This window comes from Dromiciops gliroides, chromosome 5 (genome assembly GCF_019393635.1).
Source record: "Dromiciops gliroides isolate mDroGli1 chromosome 5, mDroGli1.pri, whole genome shotgun sequence".
In the NCBI taxonomy this organism is placed as follows: Eukaryota; Metazoa; Chordata; class Mammalia; order Microbiotheria; family Microbiotheriidae; genus Dromiciops; species Dromiciops gliroides.
This window is the reverse complement of record NC_057865.1, coordinates 190,225,078-190,252,606: the sequence shown is the minus strand read 5'-3', so window position 1 is coordinate 190,252,606 and position 27,529 is coordinate 190,225,078. Positions and strand designations below refer to the sequence as shown.

Genomic DNA, 27,529 nt, shown 5'->3' with positions numbered 1-27,529 from the left:
GAGGTTATTGGTGGGGGTCACTGGCCCCTTCTCCATTTTTCAGTATTTATTGAGTTCTACTGTAATGTGCAAAGCTCTGTGCTAGGCATATATAAAGGAGCATTCTGTGTTTGAAGCAGCCTACCCAAAATGGTATACCCCATTTTTTATTTTTAGGCTACTTGAAATTTCATGTGGCCTAAAGCATGCCTCCTTCATTTCCACAGAACGGGTACCCATAATGCAATTTCTTCTCATTCTAAAAAGTGTTGTGACAAGTTGTCTGGAAGTATAGGCTCTGTTCTCTCTGGATTATTAAGGTTCAGGAAGAATGCTAATTAACAAAGAGTGGAGGAAAGTGAGGTCAAGTCGAAGATGCTTTTGCTGCCATCATGGCCTTGTCCCTAGATGGCTATGACATCTTAGGAAGTTCTTCAATTCAATTCAATAAAAGTTTAGCCAGGGCAACTATATGCAAGGCACTGATATCCAAAGATAAAAATAAAAACCAAACCAACAATATGGTGGAGCTGTGAACTGATCCAATCATTCTGGAGAGCGGTTTGGAATTATGCCTAAAGGGCTATAAAGCTATATATACCTTTTGACCCAGCAATACCACTATTAGGTCTTTTCCCCAAAGAGATCATAAAAAAGGCAAAAGGACCCACATGTACAAAAATATTTATGGCTTCTCTTTTTGTGCTGGCAAGGAATTAGAAATTTAGGGGATGTCCATCAATTGGGGAATGGCTGAACAAGTTGTGGTATATAAATGTAATGGAATTCTATTGTGCTGTGAGAAATGATGAGCAGGCAGATTTCAGAGAAACCTGGAAGGGCTTACATGAACTGATGTGGAATGAGATGAGCAGAACCAGGAGAACATTGTAGACAGTATCAACAACATTATGTGTTGATCAACTATGATAGACTTGATTCTTCTCAGCAATACAATGGTCCAAGAAAGTTCCAAAGGACTCATGATGGAAAATGCTCTCCAAATCCAGGAAAAAAAAGAACTATGGAATCTAGATGCAGATTGAACCATACTATTTCTATTGTTTTTGTTGTTTTTCTTTTTTGAGGTTTTTCATTTTTGCTCTGATTTTTCTTTCACAGCATGACTAATGCAGAAATATATTTAATGTGATTGTAAATATATAAGCTATATTAGATCACTTGCTGTATTGGGGAAGGGTAGGGAGGGGAGGGAGGGAGAAAAATTTGAAACTAGACATCTTATAAAAACAAATGTTGAGAACTATCTATACATGTAACTGGAAAATAATAAAATACTTTTATGGAAAAAACCCAACAATATAGCTCTGGCTTTTAAAGAATTTACAATCTAATATGGAGGATACAATCCATGAACAAATAAAAATTATGCAAAGTAGAATGTAATAAGGACAAAAGAGAAGTCTAAATAGCAAAAAAAGAACCTTTAATGAGGGGCAGATTTAAAGTATACTGATAAGTACATTCTGAGGAGGGAAAGAGCACCAACTAGGGGGAATGAGGCATAATTTCCTGGAGGAGGTGGTACTTGAAATGAGCTTTGAAAGATTTCAGTGGACAGAGATGTGGAGAGAATGCTCTCCAAGTAAAGTTTTTAGTCATTCCCCAATCAGTGCTCATTTACTGTGTTTTTAGTTCTTTTCTGTCATAAGAAGTATTGCTCTGAATATTTTGGTGTACACGGACTGATTTTTAAAAAACCTCTTTAGGGTACAGTACAATAATGGGACATGTGGTCAAAAGGTATGGACAGTTTCATAATTTCAAATTATTTCTGAGTGGTTGGGTCAATTTCCAGTTTTTCCAGTAGTGTATTTCTCTTCCTATGCCTTAATAACATTTATTCTTTCCAATTTTTCTCCATTTTTTTCAGTTTGCTGGTTGTGAACTGAAACTTCACAGCCTTTTAAATGTACACTTCTGTGATCTGAATGCATATACATATATATGTGTGTGTATGTGTGTATATACGTATATATACGTATGCATACATACATACATATAAACAGTGATCTGAAGTCTGTCTTCATATAGTTGATAGTCTGCAATTGGTTTAAAAACTGTTTAGAAGTAGTGTGACACTTGCATAGGAAGCTGGCCTCTAAGTGAAGAAGACATGTTTAAGTCCCATATCTGAGACATACTGGTTAAGTCACCTAATTTTTTAGTGCCTTCAAGACATCTATCTAGGACTTATTGGTAGAGGGCATTTCCTCACCAGGAAAGAATTCCCTATACCAGTGAAACTGCAGGTTCTGTAGGTACCCTTGTTTCTTTTCCCCCATAAAATTGTTAGCTCTTCATCATGATACAGCTCCTTTGAATTGCTCAAATAAATTTGCTTTTCTAGGTTCCTCATGACCATTGTGTTTGTATTTCACAGTTCCAATTCAGCTTTGGTCTTTTCACCATAAATGCTTGAAAATCCTCTCTTCCATTAAAATCCCTCCCCCCGCTCCATCCCCAGAGTATTACATTCAACTTTTCTGGTTAAGTTGTTTTTGGTTGTAAACCCCTATTTTTTGTATTTTGAAATACTGTATTCCAAGTTCTTGCTAAATGTATAGTAGAACATGCCACGTCTTAGGTGATCCTGTCTGTGGTTTCTTTGTACTTGAAATCTTTTCTAGATACTTGCAGTAATTTTTTCCCCCTATGATGTGGGAGTTCTGGACTTTGGCTATGACATCCCTGGGACCTTCCATCTTGAGGTTCCTTTGAGGATTTGATTGGTGAATTTTTTTCTATCTTCACATTGGCCTCTGTTTTTAATAGATCTAGGTCATTTTCATTTATGAGTTCTTAAAATATAATGTCCTGTTTTTTAATATGATTTTAAAAAGTCTAATATGTTTTAAATGATCTCTTTGACATATTTTCCAGACCAATAGTTTTTGATACCAGATATCTTATATTATCTTCTATTTTAAAAATTGTTTGATTTTGTTCCAATATTTCTTCCTGTCTCATGGAGTCTTTGATTTTTGTTTGGCTTATTACTTTGGCAAGGTTTATTACTTTCTCTTCAAAGATATTATTTTTTATGTTATCTTTTTCATTTCTTGGTATTCATTTAGTCCTTCTAGGAAATTGGTTTTTATATTTTGAGTCTCTGCTTGAAGTTGTTATGGAGATGCTCTCTTCTTCTCAGTTGTATCTTTTAGTATTTCTGGTTTACAATCATTCTTTTTCATTTTAAAAAATCTCATCATTTATTTATTTATTTTGAACATTCTTTTCTTTTTAATTTTCAAGTTCCAGATTCTTTCCTCCCTACCTTCCCTCCACCCACTGAGAAATCAAATATATATGAGAAATCATGGAAACCCTATGTCCATATTAGCCATATCATGAAAAAAAGCAAAAAAAAATGAAGTGAGAAATGTATACTTCAATTTTTCATTCAGAGTTTACCAGTTCTCTCTCTGGAGGCAGAAATAATTTTTTATGATGAATTCTTTGGAATTGTCTTGATTAATTGTATTAATCAGAGTAACCAAGTCTTCCATAGTCGATCATCATTTCAACATTGCAGTTACTGTACACAATGATCTTTTGGTTCTTCTTACTTCACTTTGCAACAGTTCACATAGATTTTGCCATGATTTTTCTGAAACCACTCCCTTTGCCATTTCTTATAGCACAATAGTTTTCTATCACTGTCATATGCCACAACTTGTTCATCTACTCCCCAGTTGATGGGCATTCTCTCAGCTTCTAATTCTTTGCCACCACAAAAAGAGGTACTATAAATACTTTTGTCCATATAGTTTTTTTTCTTTTTCTGTCATCTTAGTAGTGGTAGCAGTGTTGCTGGGTCAAAGCGTATACATAATTTTATAGTCCTATGGGCATAATTCCAGATTCCTCTCTAGAATAGTTGGACCAATTCACTATTCCATCAACAGTTTATTAATTGATGTACCTATTTTCCCTTATCCCTTCTAGCAATTTGCCATTTCTGATAGGTGTGAGGTGGACTTCAGAGTTGTTTTAATTTACCTTTCTCTAATCAATAGTGATTTAGACCATTATTTCATATGAAAATCGATGGCTTTGATTTATTCTTCTGAAAACTGCCCATTCATGTCCTTTGACATTCTCCTCAACTGGAGAATGGACCTCATTTTTATAAAGTTGACTCTGTTCCCTATATGTTGAGGAATGAGATCAGAGAATCCTGCAATAATTTTTTTTTTTAATATTACTTCAGTGTCTATGGTACTTTTAGCAAAATGTAGTTTCCCGGATTATCTCTTTTAGTTAGATCTATTTCTTGCTTTTGCTTTGTCTGATATCATGATTGCTACCCCTGCCATTTTTTTTACTTCAGCTGAATCATATTAGATTCTGCTCTAGTCCTTTATATTAACTCTATGTGTCTTTTCCTTTTATCATTCTCTATTTTTACCCTCCATTATCTCTTATCCCCTTCCCCCCCATCTCCCTTTTGGGTAAGATAGATTTCAATATACAACTGAGGTTCTCTCACTGTCTCTCTTTCTCTCTGTCTCTGTCTCTCTATGTCTTGTGTATATACACATGCATACATATATATGTATACACACACACACACAATTCTGATGATAGTGAGGTTCATGCATTGCCTGCCACCCCTCCCCCCATTTTCCCTTTCACTATAAAAATTCTACCTTGTATACTTCTCTCTCTATTTTTTTTGGGGGGGGTCTCAAGTTTATTGGAAAGCAGGCAAAAGTAAACATTAAACAGTTCCTCATGGTGTTTTGAAGTTCATTCCAACTGTGGGCTGGGTAACTTACAGGTTGGACAAACTACCAAAGTCCAGGAGTTTCACATTTTTTTTGGTATCAGGGTCCACTTCAATGATTTTCTGATCCAAAGCAGAGACCTCAGAGACATAGTTATCCCTCCTCTCTCTTTCTTCTTCCTGCAATTTGATGGAGATACCTCTCACAGGGCCTCTCTGGATGCGCTTCATCAGATAAGTCACATATCCCGTGATCTTGTTGCAGAGCTTTTTGCTGGGGATGATGGCGATTTCCTTGTATATGTGTTTATTGGTGTGGGAGTAGTTGCCCAGGAGAGTGTAGTACTTTTCAATGATGACCCATGCCACCTTCTTCGTGGCCTTGGTCCGAAAGCAAGCCATGTTGGTTGCTGGGGGTGAAGGGAGTATACCTCTCTTATGTGAGAAAATTTTATCCCATTTTTTTGATCATTGCTTTCAGGTAATCCAATAATTCTCCCTTCCCCCTTCTCCCAGTGCATCATTCTTTCTTACCCAAACATTCTTTTTTCTTTTTTCAGATTATCCCAACATAATTGACGCATATCCATATACTCCTTCCAACTGCCCTAATAATGATAAAGTTCTTAAGAGTTAGATGTGTCATTTTCCAATGTAGGAATATAAACAATTTAACTTCATTGAGTCCCTTATAATTACTCTTTCATGTTCATCTTTTTATGCTTCTCTTGAATCTTCTGTTTGAATGTCAGATTTTCTATTCATGCCTGGTCTTTTCAACAGTAATGCTTGGAAACCCTCTATTTCATTAAATATCCTTTTCCCCCTGAAGTTTTATATGAACTTTCACTGGGTAGGTTATTCTGGGCTGTAAATCTAGCTTCTTAGTCCCCTGGAATATCACATCCTAGGCCCCTGTTCCTTTAACATGGAAATTGTTCAATCTTGTTTGATACTGACTATGGCTTCATGATATTTGAATTGCTTCTTTCTGGCTCCTTGCAATATTTTCTCTTTGATATGGGAATTCTGGAATTTGGCTATGATATTTCTAGGAATTTTCATTTTGGGATCTTTTACAGGAGATTCATTCAATTTGTGGATTCATTCAATGTCCATTTTATCTTCTAGATCTAATATATAGGACCAGTTTTCTTTGATAATTTCTTGAAATGTGATGTATAGGTTACTTTTTAAATCATGGCTTTCAGGTAGTCCGATAATTCTTAAATTATCTCCCCTTGATTATTATCTCCTATCTCCCTTGGGGGCAGCTACATGGTGCAGTGGATAAAGCACCGACCTTGGATTTGGGAAGATCCAAGTTCAAATCTGGCCTCAGACACTTGATACTTACTAGCTCTGTGACCCTGGGCAAGTCACTTAACCCTCATTGCCCAGAAAAAAACAAAGGAAAAAAATCTCCCCTTGATTTGTTTTCCATGTCAGTTGTTTTTCTTTTTTTTCTTTTTCTTTTTTTAGTGAGGCAATTGGGGTTAAGTGACTTGCCCAGGGTCACACAGCTAGTAAGTGTTAAGTGTCTGAGGCCAGATTTGAACTCAGGGACTCCTGACCCCAGGGCTGGTGCTCTATCCACTGTGCCACCTAGCTGCCCCCAGTTGTTTTTCTAATGGGGTATTTCACATTTTCTTCTTGTTTTTCATTTGCTTTACTTTGTTTTATTTTTTCTTGAGGTCTCATGGAGTCATTAGCTTCCACTTGCTCAATTCTAATTTTTAAGAAATTATTTTCTTCTATGAACTTTTGTGACTCCCTTTCCATTTGTCCAGTTCTACTTTTTAAGGTGTCCTTTTCTTCTGTGAATTTTTGTACTTCCCTTTTCATTTGTCCTATTCTACTTTGTTTCAGTAGATTTTTGTGCATCTTTGACCGTTAGGCTAATTCTGTTTGTTATTTTTTTCAGTATCTTTTGGTGCCTCCTTTACCAAGCTGTTGGCTTTCTTTTCATAATTTTCTTACTTCACTCTCATTTCTTAATTTTTTTTCTACCACTCATATCTCTTTCTTTAGCTGCTTCAGGAATTCTTGTTGGGCTTATGTTTAATTAGCATTTTTCTTTGAGGCTTTTGCTTATAGCTTTCATGGTTTTGTTTTTTTTTCCCCTAAGTTTATGGTCTTGTTCTTCCCTGATACCATTGTAAGCTTTTTATGGTCAAGTTCTTTTTTTTCATTCTTTGATCATTTCTCCAGCCTGTTTCTTGACTTTGAACTTTATGTTAAGGTTATGCTCTCCTCACCTGTGGTTGGGGAGGCATTGTTCCAAACTTCAGGGTTTTTTATGCTATTGTTTTCAGAGCTAGTTCTGGGAGCCTGCAAATTTTCAGTGTTTCCAAGGTGGTATTATCCTGGTAGAGGTGTGGTCATTGCTTTCCTCATTTGTACTTTGGTCTTTATGCAAGAAAAGCCCCTGTTTCCCTGCAGCCACATGCACTCTTGGCCCTGGGACTGTGACTTGGTCCCTTGCTCTCCTGCAGCCTCAAGTGTTAGCATTCCTCTTGGTCCTGGAACTGTGAAGAGGGCTCCTTCTCTCTTGTAACCAATCCCAAGCACTTCTCTCTGCCCTGGAACTGCAATCTATAACTGCTTATGGGTAATAGAATTGTTAATCAGCACCAGCTATACCCAGTGCCAGCAAAGGGTCCCCTGTAATTTCTTTCTGACCAATTATCCAACCTCCTTATCATCTCTGGGCTGAGAACTCCCAGAGCTGCTGCTGCTATCACAGCCACCTCCAAAACCCAACTCTGGTGCTCCTGCTGTTTTGCAGGCCTGCTTCCACCTGGGTGTTATAGACCTCTTCTGTGCATCTAAGTTGTCTTAGGCTGGAAAAATGTCTCCTTCTGACCATTTGTTCATTCTTCCACTTCAAAATTTGATTTAAGATGTTGGTTTAAAGTTGTTTGGAGGGGAATGTTGGTAAAGTTCAGCTGAGTCTTGTTCTGTAGTCCACCATCTTGGCTCTATCCTCCTATAATCATTCTTTTCAGTGCTTATTATTTTCTTTGGTTTACTCATCTCTCAGGCCATGCTCCTTGAACTCGTAATGACCAGGCTTAGCTCTCTGCTGTGTTTGGATGGGATTATTGGCCCTTGTTGGTCTTAACTTGGGTCACCTGAGTTCTTTTGCTGACCTATATTTCTGAGGTTATGCTCCACTGGATCTTTGAGGTTCAAACCACTGAATCTTCAAGGGCTTTTATTGCATCTCAGTATAGAGTCGTAGGTACTTTAGAACCCTGGGATAGACCAAGAGAACATTGTACATAGTATCAACAACATTGTGTGATGATTAACTATGATAGACCTAACTCTTTTCAGCAATACAATGATCCAAGACAATGACAAAAGACGTATGGTGGAAAATGCTCTCCATATTCAGACTATGGAGTGTGAATGAATATTGAAACATTCTATTTCCACTTTTGTTGTTGCTTCTTTTGGTTATTGTTTTTGTTTATTCTTTCTTGAAATTTCTCCCTTTATTCTGATTCTTCTCTTACAACATGACTAATATGTTTAACATAATTATAATGTAAAACCTATATCAGATTGCTTGCTGGCCTTGGGAGAGGAGAGGGAAGGGAGGGTAGGAGAAAAATTTGGAACTCAAAAAATATCTTTACATTAAATTGGAAAAAATAAAAAAATAAAATAAAAAAAAGAACCCTGGGATATCTTGGTTTCATTGTTGCCATGCCTGCACTGATCATTGCCTCTTCTGGATTCCTTTTAAACCCTACATGATATATGTGTCTCTTCTTGGTCTCCTTTGGTTCAAGGTTTCCAGCTTGTTTACTTATGCCTGCATGCATTTTGCTATTGGCACCTTTTCCTTTTGGGGCTTCTGGCTTAGTTTTTGTGCATTTCTAGGCTGGGCAGAGTCACTTACTGTGGCTTCTCATTGAGTAATTTGGGTAATCTTTATTAGAGGGATCTTAAAACAATTAATTTTTTTTTTTGCTGGAGCAGGTATGGGGGAGGTGATCTCCTTGCCTCTGTGCAGGCAACCACACTGGCCAGAAAACAGTTGGTCATTTTATTTCTACACTGTCCTCTCATCTATAGTTTCCTCTTGGAAGAGAGGGCTTGGGAAGAGAAGATAGTGATGTTTTATATAATGTATGGCCATCGGTCAGCATAGAAAGTAGGGATTCTCAACCAGAAAGAATTGCTTTAGTTTCTTCTCATTCTAATAGTACCATGAAGGGCTGGTTTTTCCCATAGTCTGCTTTTATGGAATTTTTTTCTCAGGAGGAGAGAGGTGGGCAAGGGCTGATATGGGTGTTTCATATAAAGTGTTGCTATGAGGACCATAAGTAGGGATTCTCATCAATATTGACTTCCAGTAGCTTCTTCTGGGTCTAGTAGTAGTATCAATTCACATAAAGCAATTGCTCACATGGAAGTCAAAAGAAGAGATACAAGGACACTTTCAATTGTGAAACATGGGAGACAGTGGCACAGGACTGCCCAGCATGGTGTGCCCAAATCAGAGAAGGCATTGTGCTTCATTAGCCAAGCAGAATTGTAGTAGCTCAAAAGAAATGTGAGATGCACAAATTTTGAGACATCTCTATTATAAATGTTCATATGGACTTTTTGTGCTTGATCTCTGGTAGAGCTTTCCCGGCTCACATTGGTCTGATCGGTCACAGTAAGACACACTATACTTTGACCCCAACTTAGCAATATCATTTTAGTCCTCTTTGAGCACAAATAACAATGACCAGTCAGTAGTACTATCAAAGTCCAAGCTTTACAAGTTAGCTCCAATGGCAGGGTTCTCCTTAGGAGGGAAAAGCCAGGAAGGGAAGATATGGCCATTTCATATAATGTGTGGCCAAGAATCATCATATCAAATAGGTATTTTCAACAGTATGAGTTATTCTAGTTTCTTTTTACTCTAGTAGTGCCAACAAGGACTAGCCTTGCTACAGTCTATTCCAAAGGCATGTTTCTTCTCAGGATGGGAGGGCACAGGAAGGGAAGATTGGAATGTTTCATATAATGTATGACCATGAGTTCCTGGGAGAAGTATGGATTCTCAACCAGAACTCTAGCTTCTTCTGGGTCTAGTAGTAGTATCATCAAGGGCCATCCTTGCCATAATATTAATGGAGGAGGAGATAAGTATTTTTATATAAGTCTCAGCCTGGTCTTTACACTGATAGTACCCTCCTTTGGGTTACTCGAATTGAAGTTATCTTCTAGGAGAGATTTTCTTACAGATGGACCACAAAATATTTTACTTCCTATATGGACAGGGTCATGAGTTGCCATGAAAATGGTCCAGTTCTTCAGCGCTCTTGAGGTATGCTTTCTCTAAGGATGGAAGGGTTAAGAAGGGAATTTTCAGGGTAAGAAGGTTAAAACACATTTCAAGCTTACAGATTCCACTAATTCCTCAATGGTCTTGAGCCACAAAGCTGTTAGCTACAGTTGCCTGCAGAAGAGGATCTTCCACATTACAAAGCTTTCCTCTCATGACTCGGTAGGCTGTTCTGCTAGACCTAGTCAAATGCATTGGCCACAGGTGACTGCTGCTTAAACTATAAGAATGAGAAAACAGTGGATCCTTCTGGGCTGTGGGATCTACTGTTGCACAGAGGCATAAGCAGTCTAGATTGGGCTGACCCAGCTGAAGTTGGGCTTCCAGTGCATCCTTGAAGGCCTGAGGATGGGGAACAGACATATGGACAGGTGGGCTGGTGGGTAGTCCCCAGGATCTCCAGGGAGTACTGGCATCCCAAGAAGACTCAAAGAACTCAGCCAGCTCCCATGGATCTGAGAAGCAATATCTTCCCTCCATCATTAACCTCTTATCAACTGTTTTCTTCTCAGCTTCCCCCAAACATGTCCTGCTCCATCTTTAAACACAGACACCCACACTAGACTCTACCATCCTCTAAAGCTATTGTGCTACATATTTCATCTCTTTCTCAGTCAAATTCCTTAAAAAAGCTGTGTACATATTGCTGCCTCCACTTCTGGTTCTCATACTTGTTACTTATTTGGAGTCTGGCTTATGGCCTCATCACTCAGTTGAAACTGCACTCTCCAATGTTACTTTTAATCACCAGACCTGATAGTTTTTCTCAGTCCTAGTCTTGTTTGTTTGTTTGTTTGTTTTTTGTGAGGCAATTGGGGTTAAGTGACTTGCCCAGGGTCACACAGCTAGTAAGTGTCAAGTGTCTGAAGCTGGATTTGAACTCAAGTACTCCTGACTCCAGGGCCGTTGCTCTAGCCACTGCGCCACCTAGCTACCCCAGTCCTGGTCTTTTTAAAAACCTATCTGCTGCATTTGATTACCCTCTTCTCCTGGAAGCTCTCTCCTCTCTGGGTTTTCATGATACTACTCTTTTCTGTTTCTCTTTCTATCTGTTTCTCAGGTAGAAGTCTCAGTCTCCTTTTCTGTCTCATGATCCATATCACACTCCTTCAGGGTGACTATTCTCAGGCTCTGTCCTGGGCTCTCTTTTCTTCTTCCTCTAGTCTGTCTCACTTGGTAGCTTCATGATGTCATGGTGGATTAATTATCATTTCTATGCAGATGACTTGACAATCTCTATGTCCAATTTCAGCCTACCGTCCCCCCACATTGCAGTTACATATAACCATCTATTGGACAGTTTAATTCATTAAAGAGGTGGTTGTTGAATATCTGAGAAAGGGAAATAGTGATTGCAAAAAGTCAGCATGGCTTTATCAAGAACAAAGCATGCCCCAAACTAACCTCATTTTATACCTACATTTTAACAAAGCTCTTGATAAAATATCTTGTAGTATTCTTATGGAGAAGATGGAGAGACATAGAGTAGAAGATAATATAGTTGGATTGATTCCAAATTTCTTGGGTGACTGGACTAGGGGATCTGTGCTTGTCCTTGTGATGTCTAACACTTTTTTATTCGACAAAACCTCTTATTTTTATCTTCCTCTGTCCCCCTTTCCCCACATTTTTATCATTATAGTGGCAGGATTTTACATCAGTCAAGCAATAAACTTTAAGCACCTACTATGTGCCAGGCATTGTCCTAATACCAGTACTCTAATTTCACAATTAGCTCAACCAATATAGTGTCTTAATCAACTAATAAATATTTTGCACTGTCCCAGGTTCTGTGAGAGTATTTTTAAAAGAATTCAGAATTCATGAGCTAAAGGAGTTTCCAATCTAGTTGGAGAGATGAGACATATACATGGGAAAAGATAGCAACGATACAAGGCAATACTAGCAATTAGATGCCAAATGAATAGTACAGACAATAAATGCTATAGGAATTCAAAGGAGTGGGAAGTAGCTTTGACTGGTCAGGACAGACTTCATGGAGAGGGTAGGATTTGAGTTGGACCCTTAAAGATTGGTAATCATAGGAAATCAAGAAAATATTTTAGCTATTCTGTCTGTCCTCTCTGTATTATTCTTTACTATCCTTCCCATTTAAACTCCCATGTATTTTCTGTCCATCATTGCCCTTAGTTCTACCCTGCTCTTTTCCAGTTTCCCCTTCCCCTCCAGTGTCTATGTTTCTGATTATTTTCCCCCAGATAGAGTTGCTTGCATTTTTCCACATTGAATCTCATTTTGTTATTTCCTGTCCCATATTTTTGAAAGTCCCTAAGGCTCCTTCTCATTTATTTCCCCATCCTCTCTGGTGCTGTTTGCAACACCGCCCAGTTTGTTATCATCTGCAGATTTAATTAGTATTCTTGTTGACCACCCCCTCTTCCAGACGGCTGAAAGAAGCCTAAGGGGAGGGACCACAGTCCCAAGGACAGAGAGGGGAGAGGTGTGTTTAAGGGTGAACTCAACAGGCAGATCTTGGAGCAACAGGATGAAATTGTAGAAAGGAATGTTTTGGCCGAGTAGGGGGAGATTGTTCCAAACCGGGCTTTGTCTTCATCTGCTGGAAGAAATGCCCCCTGAGTGAGGAAGAGGAAGACTTTTTCTTAGAAAGATGGTAATAATCATTCTGAAATCATGATTCTCAGGCCAGAAGGGATTAACAGCAACCATCTAATCCATTCCCCTGCCTCTGAGCAAGTCTTTATTTAAAGTATATCGGACTGATTGTTTTTCCTGTCCCAAGCTTCTACAGATAGATTCAGTCTGTCACCTTAAAGCATCACAGTGATAGGACCATTATGTCAGCTGGTATCAGTAGCTTCATATAAGAACAACGGGGTATTTAAAAAAAACTTCTTGTTAAAATATTTTTATGTCCACAGTCTGACTTCCTTTAGTCTTGGCTTATTTCTTCAAGAGTTCTTTTGGCTTTTGGCATTGTCAGTTATAGACATCACAGTATTTAGAGTAAAAGTCACCATGGAGAGGCAGTTTGAGATAGTAAATAGAGTGCCAGATTGGGAGTCAGGAAGACCTCGTTTGAAATCTCACCTCCAAAATGAGTTGTGTAAACGGGGGAGTAGGTCACATGACTTCTCTGAGACTTTCCTTTCCTCAGCTATCAAATGGGGATGATAATAAATGCAGTATCAGTACACAGGGCCGTTGTAAAGCTCAAATGAGCTAGCATATGCAATGCACTTTGCAAACCTTAAAATGCTTAATAAATATTAGTTTAGAAATATTAAGGATTGTCTAGTATAACCCCTTCATTTCGTAGATGAGGAAATTGAGGTTTAGGTGGATTAATTGATATACTCGAGGTCACATGTAAGTAGCAGAGCCAGGTCATCTAGCTCCCAGTGAAATCCTCTTTCCACTATCCTTCTGGTGTCCCAAAAGTCTTAGTGAAGTTTTAAGCTTTAAGCTTCAGAGGAAGAAAGATTCTACAGTTTTATTATGCTGCAGTTTGACCGTCTCCACATGTTTGTTTGTGGTGATATGGATACTGAAGGCCCCTGGATTATTGAATTTTTGTTTCCCTACTTTGTCAGTCTGTGCCAAGAAAAATCAAGACTCTGAATTTAAAGATTCTTTTCTTCCTACTATGGAAGATGCACAGTGTATGGATTCACAGTCCTGAAGGATTGTATCTTCAATTCATCTGATCATAGTTCAGATTCATGCAAACGTGATTGATCCCACTTCCTCCCCTTAGTCATTTTCTAGTCTCAGGATGAGAAGTCAGAAAGGAGTAACTGCAAGATTAGGTGTATATATCCACTGATGAAAGGAGATTACAAGGATCGGTGACTTGGATAAAGGCTTAGATGGTCTAGTCATCAGATTTGCAGGTGATACAAAGTTGGAAGGGATACCTAAGCTGGATGATGAAGGCAGGATCGAAAGGACACTGAAGTACTGGAGCATTGGGCTGAATCTGATAAGAAGTATAATAAGGATAAATGTAAAGTCTTGCACTTAGGTACAAAAAATGAATTCTGTAAATATAAGATGGATGATGCATTGCTAGAGATCCTTGGTTCGGAGAGGATCTAGGTGTTTTGATGGACTGTAAGCTCAACATAAATCAGGAGGAGGGGGTGATGTGGCAGCCTGCCCAAAAACAGATTGGTGTAGCCTTAAACTGTATTAGGTAGGGCATAGCTCCTAGGAACAGGGAGGTGTTGATCCCACTTTACTCTGCCCTTGTCAGATCTTATGTGGGTGCCATAGTTTAAGAGGAGGGCAATCAGATTGGTGAAGGGCCTTGAGCTGATGACTTGTGAGGATGAGTTGAAAGAACTGGAAGAAGAGAAGTTCAGGCAGGATATAACATGTGCTGATTTGATCCATGTAAAATCTGGCACTTAGTTGAAGACAGTAGGAAATGGCAGCAGGAAGAAGACAGTGATTTTTATAACCTTTGTTCAGTTTATAAACGTTTACATAAATATTTGTAACTTTTGTTCAGTTTAATCTTTGAATGTTGGTGACATTTGCCTTATAACAGGAGAAATTTACAACATCAAGGAATTAAAAGTGGAAAGGACTTTTGATTTAATCCATACCTTTTATGAAGAAATGAGGCTCATAGATGTTAAATAACTGAAGAGGCAGGTGTAGAAATATTTTGAATGACTGGGCCTAATTTGGGGGGACTAATATGTGGAGGACTAATCTGGGGACTTTTGACTGTTTGACTGACTGCTATTAATTTAACATGGGCCGTTTATAAAGTTCCACCACATTGCTCCACTCCCAAATTGATAAGCAAAATATTAAGAAGCCTCTTAACTAAATAATCCAAGCAGAGTTTATTTATGAGATTATGAGATACTATTTAAAATTAAGAATACAGGGAAATAAAATGTACAACCTGACTGCATTGCGGTGCATCTCTTTCCACTGCGTCTCTTTCCTACCTGCTGGCCTGGACATTTAATACAATAAGGGCCTTAGCTGCCTCCTGCCTCAGGGTATTTTCACTTGCTCAACTACTTCCACTAACTCTGCCTGTACCCTTTCACTTTGTAAATCCCCCTACTTCTAACTTTCCTCTCCTTACTGCCACTGCTGAACCCTTTGTTTCTCTCTCACCGACCTTCTGTCTATCTGCTCCCTCGGTCTGCCCTTCGGCCTCTCTTTTCCCTGCTCCTAGTCCTTCTCATCTTCTCCTGCATCCTTGTAGCCCATCTCTAGTTGGCCATGCTCCAACCTTTCTAATCTTGTCAGCCGCCGCTTGACCTCTTCTCTGCCTCGACTTGTCCGTCCAAACCCCTTGCTGTCTAACTCCCAGGTCTATATATACCTTTTCTACTCTCCACTCAAATCTCGGGGCTTCTTGTGCCCCCACAGACCAAGCTAATACCCCAGCCAGAGCTGCGGCTGGTGGGGGCGGGGGGGGGGGGGGGTGCACTCCAGCCTCACGTGCCTCAGCACAGGCTATCCAGGATCTTTCGTATCGCTCCGCTCAGGTCGGAGGGAGCTGGGGGCTTTTATTCCCCCAGCTGTCTGACGTGGCGTCTTGTACAGCCCACAGGGCTTTTTGGCTCAGCTGAAGCAGAGGGGGAGGGGCACCAGCACCTCCCACACAGAAGAGACCCTGAGGGCCTAAGGCTTTCTGATCTCAGCCTAAAGGTAGGGTCCCCAAATCAAAATAAATTTCCACACAGGATTGGAATCCAGGCCCTTCCACTCCACATCTCACATTTTTTCTGCTATGCCACACTGGTGTCCAGGAGGGTTTTAAGGAATGAAAGGAGGAATTATGGAATTGCAGACATTTAGAATTGGAAAAGATACCGAGAAAAAGAAAATATGGGAACTGCATTGAAGAAGATAAAAGCTAATCAGAAACACTTAGCTCTTATCCCTTCTCAATAATTTGTAGGGCACTTTGGCTATTTCCTTTGCCTCTTTTACAGTCTTTCTTGTGTCATACTCATTTATGTACTTGTCTTGTCTGCCTACTAGAATAGAAACTCCATGAGGGGAGGTAGTAGGTAATTTTTCATTTTCATATCCAAGTACCTAACAAAGTGTCTTGTGGTGCTGGGTACTTTATGATTGTTGAATAGAACTGAATTATCTGTGTGTGTGGCCTTTTTCAAAGTAAGTAATGAAAGGAATTAAAAAATGATGCTGTACTATCCTAGCTGGAGGCTATGTGGTTATTGAATTTGAGGTTATTCGTGGTTGGTTATATCTTATTGTAGTTATTTACCACCCAAGAAGGATGTCAAACCCTGCCACTCTCAATTTCCCTTTCCATTAGGCTTGATATTAAAATGATGTCAGGATTCTGGTAGGGGGTAATTATGCTATGAACATCTCTGAAAGTTAGGATTCCTTAGCATCTGACTCCATTTGCTGTATGGTGAACATCCAACATATTTCTGTTGTGATGAACATTAAAAAATTACATAATTTTAGAATTGGAAAGGACCTCAGAAGCCACCAGCCCAACTGACACATGAATACAAATATCCTACACAATATTTCCAAATGCTCAGTTTGAAGAAATTCATGCTCCACATCTTATCCAGCTACCAGGAAACCAGAACTTATATAGGCATCTTGCCATCTTCCCTGCTGCTGTCCCCTCTTTTCCTCCCTATCTGGAACAGCAAGCTTCCAGACTGGACCATCAGACCCTATCTCTCTAGCCCTCTATTCTGCCCTAATTAATTCACTCACAGCTTTGGGACTCTGCTCTAAGCTTGAACTGTTGTAATTGGTGGACAAGTGAATGAAAACTTATGTAACCCACCATATCTAGCTGGCCCCACACCATGCTTGACATTCCATCCCACCATCTACCAGGAATACAAGGCTTACCTAGCAATTTTGTCATGTGCCGTTCTCCAAGTACCCTTCCTACCTCTTGCTCTTCCTCTGGCAACAGTAACCAAATCAGTACTAATACTGCTGCTGAAAAAGGCTGTGGTGGCTGAGTGTCCTGTGGTTATGCTTACCACTCCTGGGGATCTTTAGACCAAAACACTCTTCCCTGTATTTAAGAAAAATGTTTTTTGAGGACAGGGACTATTTTACTTTTGTGTTGTATCTCTAGTATCTGGTATTTAGTGGGTGCTTAAAAATGCTCATTCATTCATTTCATCTGTACAGTGAGGGAAAATCAATTGACTATTGAGACAGCCCATTCCATCTTGGGGTGGTTTTTAGGAAGGTTTTCTTGATATCAAATTTAGATTTGCATTTTTGCAACTTCTATCCATTCTTCCTTATTCTATCCTATGGGACTAAACAGCAAGTTCAATCCTTCTTTTGCATGATAGCCTTTTGGGTCAATGAGTGAGATATTTTGTACCCTAATTACTGGCAGTATTACATACCTGCAGTGTACCTTGCACCATTAAAACAAGAAAAAAAGGCAGAAAAAACCTTTTCAATAAAAATGATGGTTCTTCAAATACTCGAAGACAACTATTATTTTCCCCTTAAATCTTCTCATCCCTGGCTTCTTTCAGTTGCCCCTCAAATAGTATAGTCTCTAGACCTTCATGGTCCTGATTGCCATCCTTGCCGTCTCTATAGATAACCAATGTCCTCATTAACATGAAGTGCCCAGAACTGAAAAGAACATTTCACTCATTGTGGGATTTTCTCCTCCCAAATTCTGGACATTATGCATCTTTTAAAGTAGCTTAAGGTCGCACTATCTTTTTTGGCTTCTATATCTCACTGTTATAGATAGATAGATAGATAGATAGATAGATAGATAGATAGATAGATAGATAGATAGATAGGCAGGGCAATGTGGATTAAATGACTTGCCCAAGGTCATATAGCTAGAAAGTGTCAAGTGTCTGAGTCTGGATTTGAACTCAGGTCCTCTTGAATCCAGTGCTGGTGCTTTATCCATTGCCATTGCCCCACCTAGCTGCCCTCAACTGTTGAATAATATTGAGTTTTCATTTCAACAAAACCTCCACAGCTTTTTCAGACACATTTCTGTCTAGCCATACCTCACATCTTTTACTGATGAAGTTAATTCTTTGAACTGAAGTGGGTAGTTCTACATCTCCTTCGTCATTGCTTACAGCATAAAAGAATTCCAGCACATTCATATATCAAAATATGTAGAGCCATTGCACAATTGATGAGTGTCCCTCCAAGTTTCCAATTCTTTGCCCTCACAAAAAGAGCTACTAAAATATTTTTGTATATGTGGGTCCTTTCCCTCTTTCTCTGACATCTTTCGGGTATGCCCTCATAGTGGAATTACTAATTCAAAGGGTATGAATAGTTTAAATCTAGCAGGAAAATCCAGAAAGAGAAATTTCATTTAAAATAACTATGGACAGTTTAAAATTCTTGAGAGTCTATCTCCCAAGACAAACACAGGAACCATATGAATACAATTTCAAAACTTTACAAAATAAAGATGTCTAAATAATTTGAAAAAATGTTAATTGCTCATGGTTAGGCTAAGCCAATATGATAAAAATGATAATACTACTGGATTATGACTTATAAGATCAGGATTCAAATCCTGGTGAACCTTGAGCAAGCTGCCTCATTTTTCTGGGCCTCAATTTCCTTCTCTATAAATAGAGATATTTGGAATAGATAATTCTGTGTCCTTTTCTACACCAATATATGACTCTATGATCATGCTGCCTTTCAATTACCAATTCCCCAGAGAAGTAGAAACATGCTTCTGCTCTAAAGGATAAAATTGAGTATGAACTTCAGCAGTTAATCAAGCAGGATGTCTCTTAACCAGTTCATATACGGGGGTGGGGGGGGAGTGTAGAAAAGGGAGGTCAGGAGCTTCAAATACACTAGTTATGCCCCAAAACTCAGTAGTAGGTGAAATTTTTAGGAACTGTAAATTCACTCTGAACTGTTTACCTGTATCCAGGGCCTGCAGCTAAGAGCATTTCTGATGTTCTTCCTGTGGATAGAAGCAGCCTATTTCATGTTATCAACTGCCGATGAGAGTATTATTGCAGCTTTCATCACCCATTCATAACTTCCGTTGCTCTTAAAATCCTCATTTTTTTCATGGAGTCCTTACATTCTAGGATTCCAGATGTTATATTGGATTAGAAGTGGCATTCATACCATTAATACAAGAAATTGTCAGCAGATTTCAGAGTGTTTTCTGAGGAATTGGAATCCATAAGTGGGGAACTGGTATCCTTTTTGGATCTAGTCACAGCACAAATTGGACAAGCTAGGTGGTGCAGTGGATAGAATGCTTGGCCCTAGAGTCAGGAAGACCTGAGTTCAAATCAGACCTCAGATGCTTACTAGCTGTGTGATCCAGAACAAGTCACTTAATCCTGTTTGCCCCAGTTTCCTCATCTGTAAAAGGAGCTAGAGAAGGAAATGGCAAAAATCACTCCAGTATCTCTTTCAAGAAAATCCCCAAGTGGGGTCACAAAGAGTCAGACATGACTGAAATGAATGAACAACAACATAGCACAGCACTTGGCCCATAGTAAGTGCTTAATAAATGCTCTCTATCTTGCTTATTCATTAACACTTCAGGAATCCAAATGAAATAAAAGAAATAGAAATGTGGGATTGGAACTTCAGGGGTCCTTTTCTATCACATCACCACATTCTGTTCATTTCTACTCTACCCAAACTAAATAGGCACTTAATAGATATTTGTTGAATCATATTTGTTGACAAATGGATATTACATCTTCCACCATTTTTTTCCTTTGAGAAAAGGCAAATGCTACTGAGCTTCTTTGTCACATACTTGAAAAATTTTGTGATGTTGAACTTTTGTACCTGAACATATTTTCTGGAATCTTGGGGAGTTTTTAAAGTTTGGAGTCTGTACTAGTAATAATTGATATGTATCTCATGTTTTATGCTTTATTCAACTTGTTTTTTAGTCATTTTCAGTCATGTTCTACTCTTCATGACCCCATTGGGGGTTTTCTTGGCAAAGATACTAGAATGGTTTTCCATTTCCTTTTCCAGCTCATTTTATAGATGAAGAAACTAAAACAAACAGGGTTAAGTGGCTTGTCCAGGGTCACATAGCTAAGGCCAGATTTGAACTCATGAAGATATCTTTTTGACTCTAATCCAGGAATTCTATCCATGATGCCATGTAGTTATCCTTTGTATCAATTAACCCTTTTGATCCTTATCACACTGCCTTAGGAAATAAATATTCTAAGTATTATTATCCCTATCTTATGAAGGTTAGGTGACTTTCCCAAAGTAAGACAGCTAATAAATGGAAGAGCGGGATTCCAGCTCAGGTTTTCATAATAAATTCAATGCTCTTTCAACTATATCACAACTGTTTCTTGAAGAAGCATTAAAACAACAACAACAACAACAACAACTTGACTTTAAAATTTTTTTAAAGCAATTGTGCCCCAGAACATATTATTCTTACATCTTCTCAGTGGTTTCTTCTTTTTAAACTGTTGATGTCTGGCTTTATATTAAAAATATTTTTGTGATCTTTGCCCAGTTTCATCTTGGCAATAACCATCTTGCTGTGGTGAATGGCCAATAGACAATTATATCCTTACTTTCCCATTGCACAGAATTGACATAGAAGACATTTCTTTTTGTAAACCTGGATTCTCTTCCCAATTTTCTGAGCACCGTGGTGACCTCAACCACCTGAACCTCATTATCCTTTCAGATGTTTATGGGATAGCCATTTATGTCTCAGCTCCTTGGATAGTGGAGAAGACACAATATGGGATAGTATACTAAATTTCCTCTTGTATTTCTTTCTTGCTGTGGCCAGAAGTTACAAAGGAACTGAACTGCATTTTGTTGATGGGGGAGGGGGTGGGGTGGAAGAGAGGGAACTTGTGAAATGAAACTGCCCCAAATCATTACTTTCTATTATTCACCTAGGGGTCAGAGCTATTCTTATTCACAAAATTCTGGATGACCCTGAAGCAACACAGATATTTCCTTAGCAGTATCTCTCAAACACCATGTCACCAACAAAATAGAGCCATGGGGAAAATTACAAAGAATTCCTGATCATTTCCTTGGGTGTCCAAAAATTCCACAGCCACCTCTTGTGGGATTCTTTTCTAATTATAAATAGAAGGCTAATTATGTCAACGTGTAGGCAGTATGCAGTCTCCCATGCAGTGCTTATAAGCATTATACAATCCTGGAAGAAGTGATGTTGGATAATGAAGACTTGAAGTCACCTGCAACTTCAGGTCCTAGTTTATCTTCTATTTCTGCTGGAAATTCTTAAATTAGATCTTCTTGCTCATTTTAGGCTAACCACATCACATCACTGACTTAGAGAGCTCATAGATCTCTACCTTAAACAGGATGTGGAAAGGCCATCAACATGAATTATCTCCTATTGAAAGATGCCTTCTAAAGGGAAGTTGCATTATTCCAGATGTTGATCTCATGTTATTTTGGCTAATTACATGTGTAAATCTGGTAATTATTCCCATAAAATTATTGGCTGGAAGTTCCATTTGGTGGCCTGGAAGTGATTCTGATATTGGAAATATTGTAAGGAATGCAATTCATACTAAATTACTATGCATAACCTGCCAACGGCAATTATTTTTTCTATAGGAGGTGACAAGGAAGGCATAGTTCAGATGCCTCATTCGTTTTACAGTATCATTTGAAGGGAATAATTTCTTTAACTATTGTAGGCTCCCTTTGAAACTGGCTTGAACTACTCTTTAAAAATTTTTTTTTTTTTGGTGAGGCAACTGGGGTTAAGTGACTCGCCCAGGGTCACACAGCTAGTAAGTGTTAAGTGTCTGAGGTCAGATTTGAACTCAGGTCCTCCTGAATCCAGGGCCAGTGCTCTATCCACTGTGCCACCTAGCTTCCCCTTGAACATCTAAAAATTTCCTTTTTGTTATTGCTTACAAAACCATGGGTCTCTACTACATGCAGGTTGTTTTCTTAGTTCAACTTCAAACTTCTGATACAAGAATTACAGCTATGTGCCAGTTATTTTTAACGCAAAGATTGTTAGACACTGTGGTTTTGGAACATAGATCTTCATTTACCTCAGATGAACTAGAATTCATGTGCTGGAATCTGATGTTAGTTTTCACCACTGTGCTTCATCAACCTCAATATAAAGCCCAAACTGAAAGGCTGTTACAGTCTACCTGAGGCACACTGTTGGAGGAAATGGGTCAACAAGACCCCATTCAGCCTGGTGTTCTACAGTATTCTAAAGCTTCTGAAGTATTACCAATAAATTGTCATCTTCCATCTTTGTTAGAAACCATGCAACTGGACTTAGGTGTGTTCTTTAGATTTAATTTAGATGAATGGACCTGTGTCGCATATGTTGATTAATTTCAAATATATTCCTCTTTCTATGATTTCACAACAGTTGAACCACTAGAACTTTTCTCTGCTAGAGTCTTCTGGCATTGATTATAGGGCTCCATCTCTGAAAGAGTCACTCCCCATATCTCCAAGGTGAAAGAAACATTCTTTTCTGACTACTTTAACTTCCAAAATGTAATTAAACTTTTATTTATATGTTGCAGTCCCCTTTTTACCCCCCCTTCCACTCCTCCCCCCCAAAAAGGCTGTAAGCTACTTGAGGATAGGAGCTGTTTTTCATTCTTTGTCTTTTTATCTTTAGCACTTTTATCTCTAGGACCTTGCTTTACACATAGTAGGCACTTAATCAATGCTTGTTGTATCAAATTGGATTATATGCTTACTGGCCTAATACCAAAATAAGCTTATTCAAATACACCATTGCTTGTTAAGAGATTTATATGAGGGGGGCAGCTAGATGGCTCAGTGGATAGAGCACCGGCCCTGGAGTCAGGAGTGCCTGAGTTCAAATCCGGCCTCAGACACTTGACACTTACTAGCTGTGTGACCCTGGGCAAGTCACTTGACCCCAATTGCCTCACTAAAAAAAAAAAAAGAGATTTATATGAGGTAAGGTAGGGAGGGAATGAAAAGAAAGAGATGCTACTATGTGTGATGGGCTTTTCTGTGTTGCAGTGTAATGTTATATTTCCTCCCAGTTCTGTAAGGGTGTTTTTTTCCCCTAGTCTTTTGAATTCTTCTGGTTGTATGCTGCAGTGATTTATGGAGAAACTTTGGAATTAGTAAAGCTTGTTCATTGTTGAAGATCTGCTCATACAGATTTACTTCAGCCTTATTTCATTATTTCAGAAAGTTTTACTTTGTATCCTCATTGTGATATAGAAGTTCTTAGAGGCTGTGCTAGCAGAATCTATGCTCTGGAAGGGACAGCTTTGAGTAGGAACTAGGCTCCTATGTCTGATATCTGATCAGACCTAATTAAGTTATCACTGGAAGATGTGGCACTTGGCATCCACCAAGGTAGAGAGGGGTTCAGATGGACTTTGATGTAAGGGTGGCCCCCATTGATGAAATCACAGATAAAGCTTTATTTTTATTTCAATTGAATTAAGTCCATTTTGATGGAGAAGAATGAACATGTGCTTTATTATGTAGCTTGTGATCCAGAAGAGAAGCTCTGGGTTTCCATGGATTTGAGCCAGTCTTGGGAAGAAGACAGGGGGACTTCTAAATGAATCTCTTCATTTGGCCCATTTTTGCCTTTAGTTTCTCATGAGATGGAATGGGTTGCCTTGGGAGATAGTGAATGAGTTCTCAATCTCTGGAAACTTTCAAGTGGAGACTTGCTGGATTGTAGAGGGAATTCATCTTCAGGTATAGGTTATACAAAATGACCTTCAATATTCCTTCTTGCTTTCACACTGGTTAAAATCCTGGCTTTTTTTACATGTACTTACTTGCCTATGTGACTGTAAACTACTCTTTTAATGTCTCTCAGTTTCTCTTTCCTTGTCTGCAAAAGGAGAGGTTTGTGCTGAATGACATTTAGGAGCCCTTCTAATTCCAAATCTTGCAACTGGAATGCTAGTGCTGGTAGGAACCTGAGAAATAATCTGGTCCAATGACTTCATTTTACTGTGGAGGAAAGTGAGATCCACAAATGTCAATTGACTTGCCTGTGGTCTCCAGCTAGTTATTGGCAGAGCCAGGACTAGAAGATAGGTCTCCTGGCTCCCAGACCATTGCATTTCCCACCCTTACTGAAGTACATCCAAGTTTTAGTTCTAGGCTTCTGAAATGGAAGGCTGGGATTTTAAGCTTAAGCACCTGTTCATGCTCACATTGTTGTTTCCCCATCCTGTGCATTACAGAACAAGAGCCAGGGGTCCAGTTTTGTCCGGATACACGCCCCATGGCAGGTGCTGACCCGAGAGGCTGAATTCCTGAAGATCAAAGTCCCCACCAAAAAAGTAAGTGTGGCAGGCTTCTAGGCTGAGAGGGCCTGGGGGCTGGACAGAGGGAGGGTTGGGGTTTGTCAAATGAGGCCAAGTGGGATGTGGGCTCTGTGGAATTAAACTCATACTCATGGCTCTGGGAACATGGAGTATGTGTCCCTGATTGGGGAATAGTGGCTGGGTCTTCTTCCCAGATGCCTGTTAGCTGGTATACCAGAAGCTAGTGGCACACAACAACTTGAGTCCTTTGTCACTATTCTGGGTGCTCTCCTGGGGGCAAGAAGAGCTATTGCCTGGACTGTGCTTGAAATGAAGCCCAAAACATTGAACTATCCCTCCTCTTCCTTATTTGGGCCCTCCCCACTGCTAGCTACTTCTCTGGGAAGCTGGACTCTAGAATGGGGATAGTTTAGGCTGCTGTTCTTTTTTGCTTAAGTCTTCCTAACATATATCCCCATTATCCATGCCCTTTTCAATCACATGGGCTACCAAATACTGAGAGTAGGTCTCACACGTAAGAAGAAACTAGTCCAGAGGGGAACCAATATGCTAATTAAATATTATTGAGGGTGAGGGTCTGTCAGTAGCTTTTAAGGATTTTTATGATAGCAAGGGGACATCCAGTTTGGGCAGAGTTCCTTGTACTAATGAAGCTAAAGGCCCTATTCCTACTTCCATCACCATAACCTTCAATATCATGACTGAGAACATCACCCTAATCATAATCATTATGATCAGCACAGCTATCAACACTGACTCTCACTCTTGCTGCCACCACCACTATGATCACCCACATCTCCATTGCCATTGTCCTTACCACCATGGTGATCACAATCACCACTGGGAATCATCATTATTTGCACTATCACCATCATCAAGATGCATGCTTTCCTTGTGCATGCTACAGTGGTAGTATTTTACAAAGAGAATTATAAAGATGTGATTCCTGCCCTTAGGTATTCACAATTCAAAACAGAGAATGTATTCTGCCAAAATAAAGAGAAGATGGAGATAGCAATCACTATTGAACAAATACATAAATAGATGATATTAACTAAACAGATCCTTAAAGTGTCATTTAAAAATTTTTTTGGGGGGGGAGAGTGATTAAGTGAGGGTATGTCTGTAGTGTTTTTAATTGCTCAGTGCATTCCCCAGTCTATTGCTTCTTAATTGACCATTAGTCATTCTATTATTGGAATCCTTATTTTTAAGCTAGCTTCCCTCTCTATTTCCCCTTGACCAAGATTTCTTTTGGTCATATTTCCCCCACCGAGGGCTTTCTGCTACTGGTATCTGGTAGTCATTCTCTCCTGCTCATATCTTTCCCTTTATATTCCTCTGTTTATATCAATGTCTGATTTTCTTTTGGTCTCTCACTTTTTTTTTTCACTTTTGTATTCTTTTTACCTTTCTGCTGGCCTCTACTCCAAAAGAAGGTGAGCAAATCTCTGGCTACAGCAGTGACTCTGCTTTCTCAGGATGATCCTTTGAGTAGATGTGTGTGTGTGTATGTATGTATATATGTATGTATGTATGTATGTATGTGGTATGTGTATGTGTAGACTCAGCAGTGTTTCCTACCTTTACTAGCTCTCCCCTGTCACCAACTGTGTCTTATTCTCCCCTCCTTATTCTTTACCTAGTCTTCCCTCACTTTCTTTTTCCTTTCTTTCCAGCTTCTTTTCTTTACTCCCCCCCATAACCTTTGCTACTTCCATGTTCCTCCATCTCTCAATCCCTCTGTGCCTTCAAATGTTTTTTTTCCTGTCAGAATGGCGTCATGATTTCCCTGTTATATTACATATATATATATATATATATATCTGCTTCAATTAGACTTGAGTCTTTAATGAAGTGCTCATTATATCAGGTATGCTAGAATTTACAATTTATATTTTAGGTATTGTCTAAGCTATTATGTAACCTGTAATCAAGATGGTTAGATGATTAATATATTTATGAAATTGTCATATCTTTCTGTTTTTCTCACTTGTCTTTGTTTTTATTTTCTTTGTTCCTAACCAAATCCTACCCCCTTCTCCATGACTGTATATATACTCTTTGCCATTATAACTTTATTATTACAAATTGTGTATTTAAATGTTGTATACTTGGTGTCAAGAAACAGAGATAGATAAACTAATTCAAAGAAGGTTTCATAAATGAATGAATGAAAAAAATCAGTTACTATGTCCCAAGCACTGTGCTAAGTTCTAGGGACATAAAGAGAACAAATTATGATGGTCTGTGCTCTCAAGAAGCTTACCTCTGAGTTATACAAGAGACTATATATAAAAGAGTTCAACTGCAGGACACATAGAACAATCCAGAAGTGCTAAGAAGTGGGCCCAAGGGTCCTTAGGGATGGATGATTTGAATTGATGTCTTGACTCTTGAGGTCATATGCATAGATGTGCTTAAATTATTTATATAGCCTGTTCCTCCCCCCCTCCCCCCCGGGTACTGCTCAATGATAGACCTTGAATCTGGCCTCTGATACATGGTCAGTATGGTGTATGCCTCTACCCAAAGATCCCTGAAAATGTTCATATCTGGCTCTCGTCTCCCACAATATCTCTCTAGCCCATATCTCCACTCAGGGAAATGCTAAATATTCAGCATCTGGCTCATTTTATTTCATTCCCAAAGTATTCTGAGTTTTCCAGAAAATATTCAGGCTATGAAGACAGTGGGTATGAGACAAGTTTTTATTTAATCCAACAAAATAATGTAGAACAGGCCTCTGCATCATCATTAGAACTTTCCTCTCCCTTCTGGTAGGTACCACCTTTCCTTGGGACTTATACTGTCCCTATAACTCACAATATCAGCAAAAAGGGAATATGTACAATTAATTTTTCTTTTCCCTGTAGTGGGAAAACTTCCTTCCCTTTGGGCATCTCTTTTAGTCTAGGTGAGGCAGAAAATTTCTATCTTCTTTCTTTCCTTCTCTGACGGAAGCTCCAATTCCCTGTCCTATCTTCAGGTGATCTCTAGAATGCTTGCCCTTTTTATCAAAGCTCTGTGTCTCCTCTATCAGGTCTTTCAAGGTTCTATCTCTTTTTCTAGGTCCATCTGGTACTGGATCCTTAGTCCATGTGGTCCCCTCTAGGGGAATGTGTACTGGCCCATCTCTAGTTCCATTTGTAGCATAGTGTTTTCAAG

General features: G+C 39.0%; 1 protein-coding gene across 1 annotated transcript in view; it reads left to right on the top strand.

The window, feature by feature from the left end:
* The window catches only part of ANO2 (anoctamin 2), a 518,536-nt gene that overhangs the window by 71,583 nt on the left and 419,424 nt on the right, over positions 1 to 27,529 (top strand). Inside the window, exon 3 of the mRNA XM_043967816.1 lies at positions 24,278 to 24,376. Coding sequence (XP_043823751.1) covers positions 24,278 to 24,376 — 99 coding nt within the window. The remainder of the gene's footprint in view (positions 1 to 24,277; positions 24,377 to 27,529) is intronic.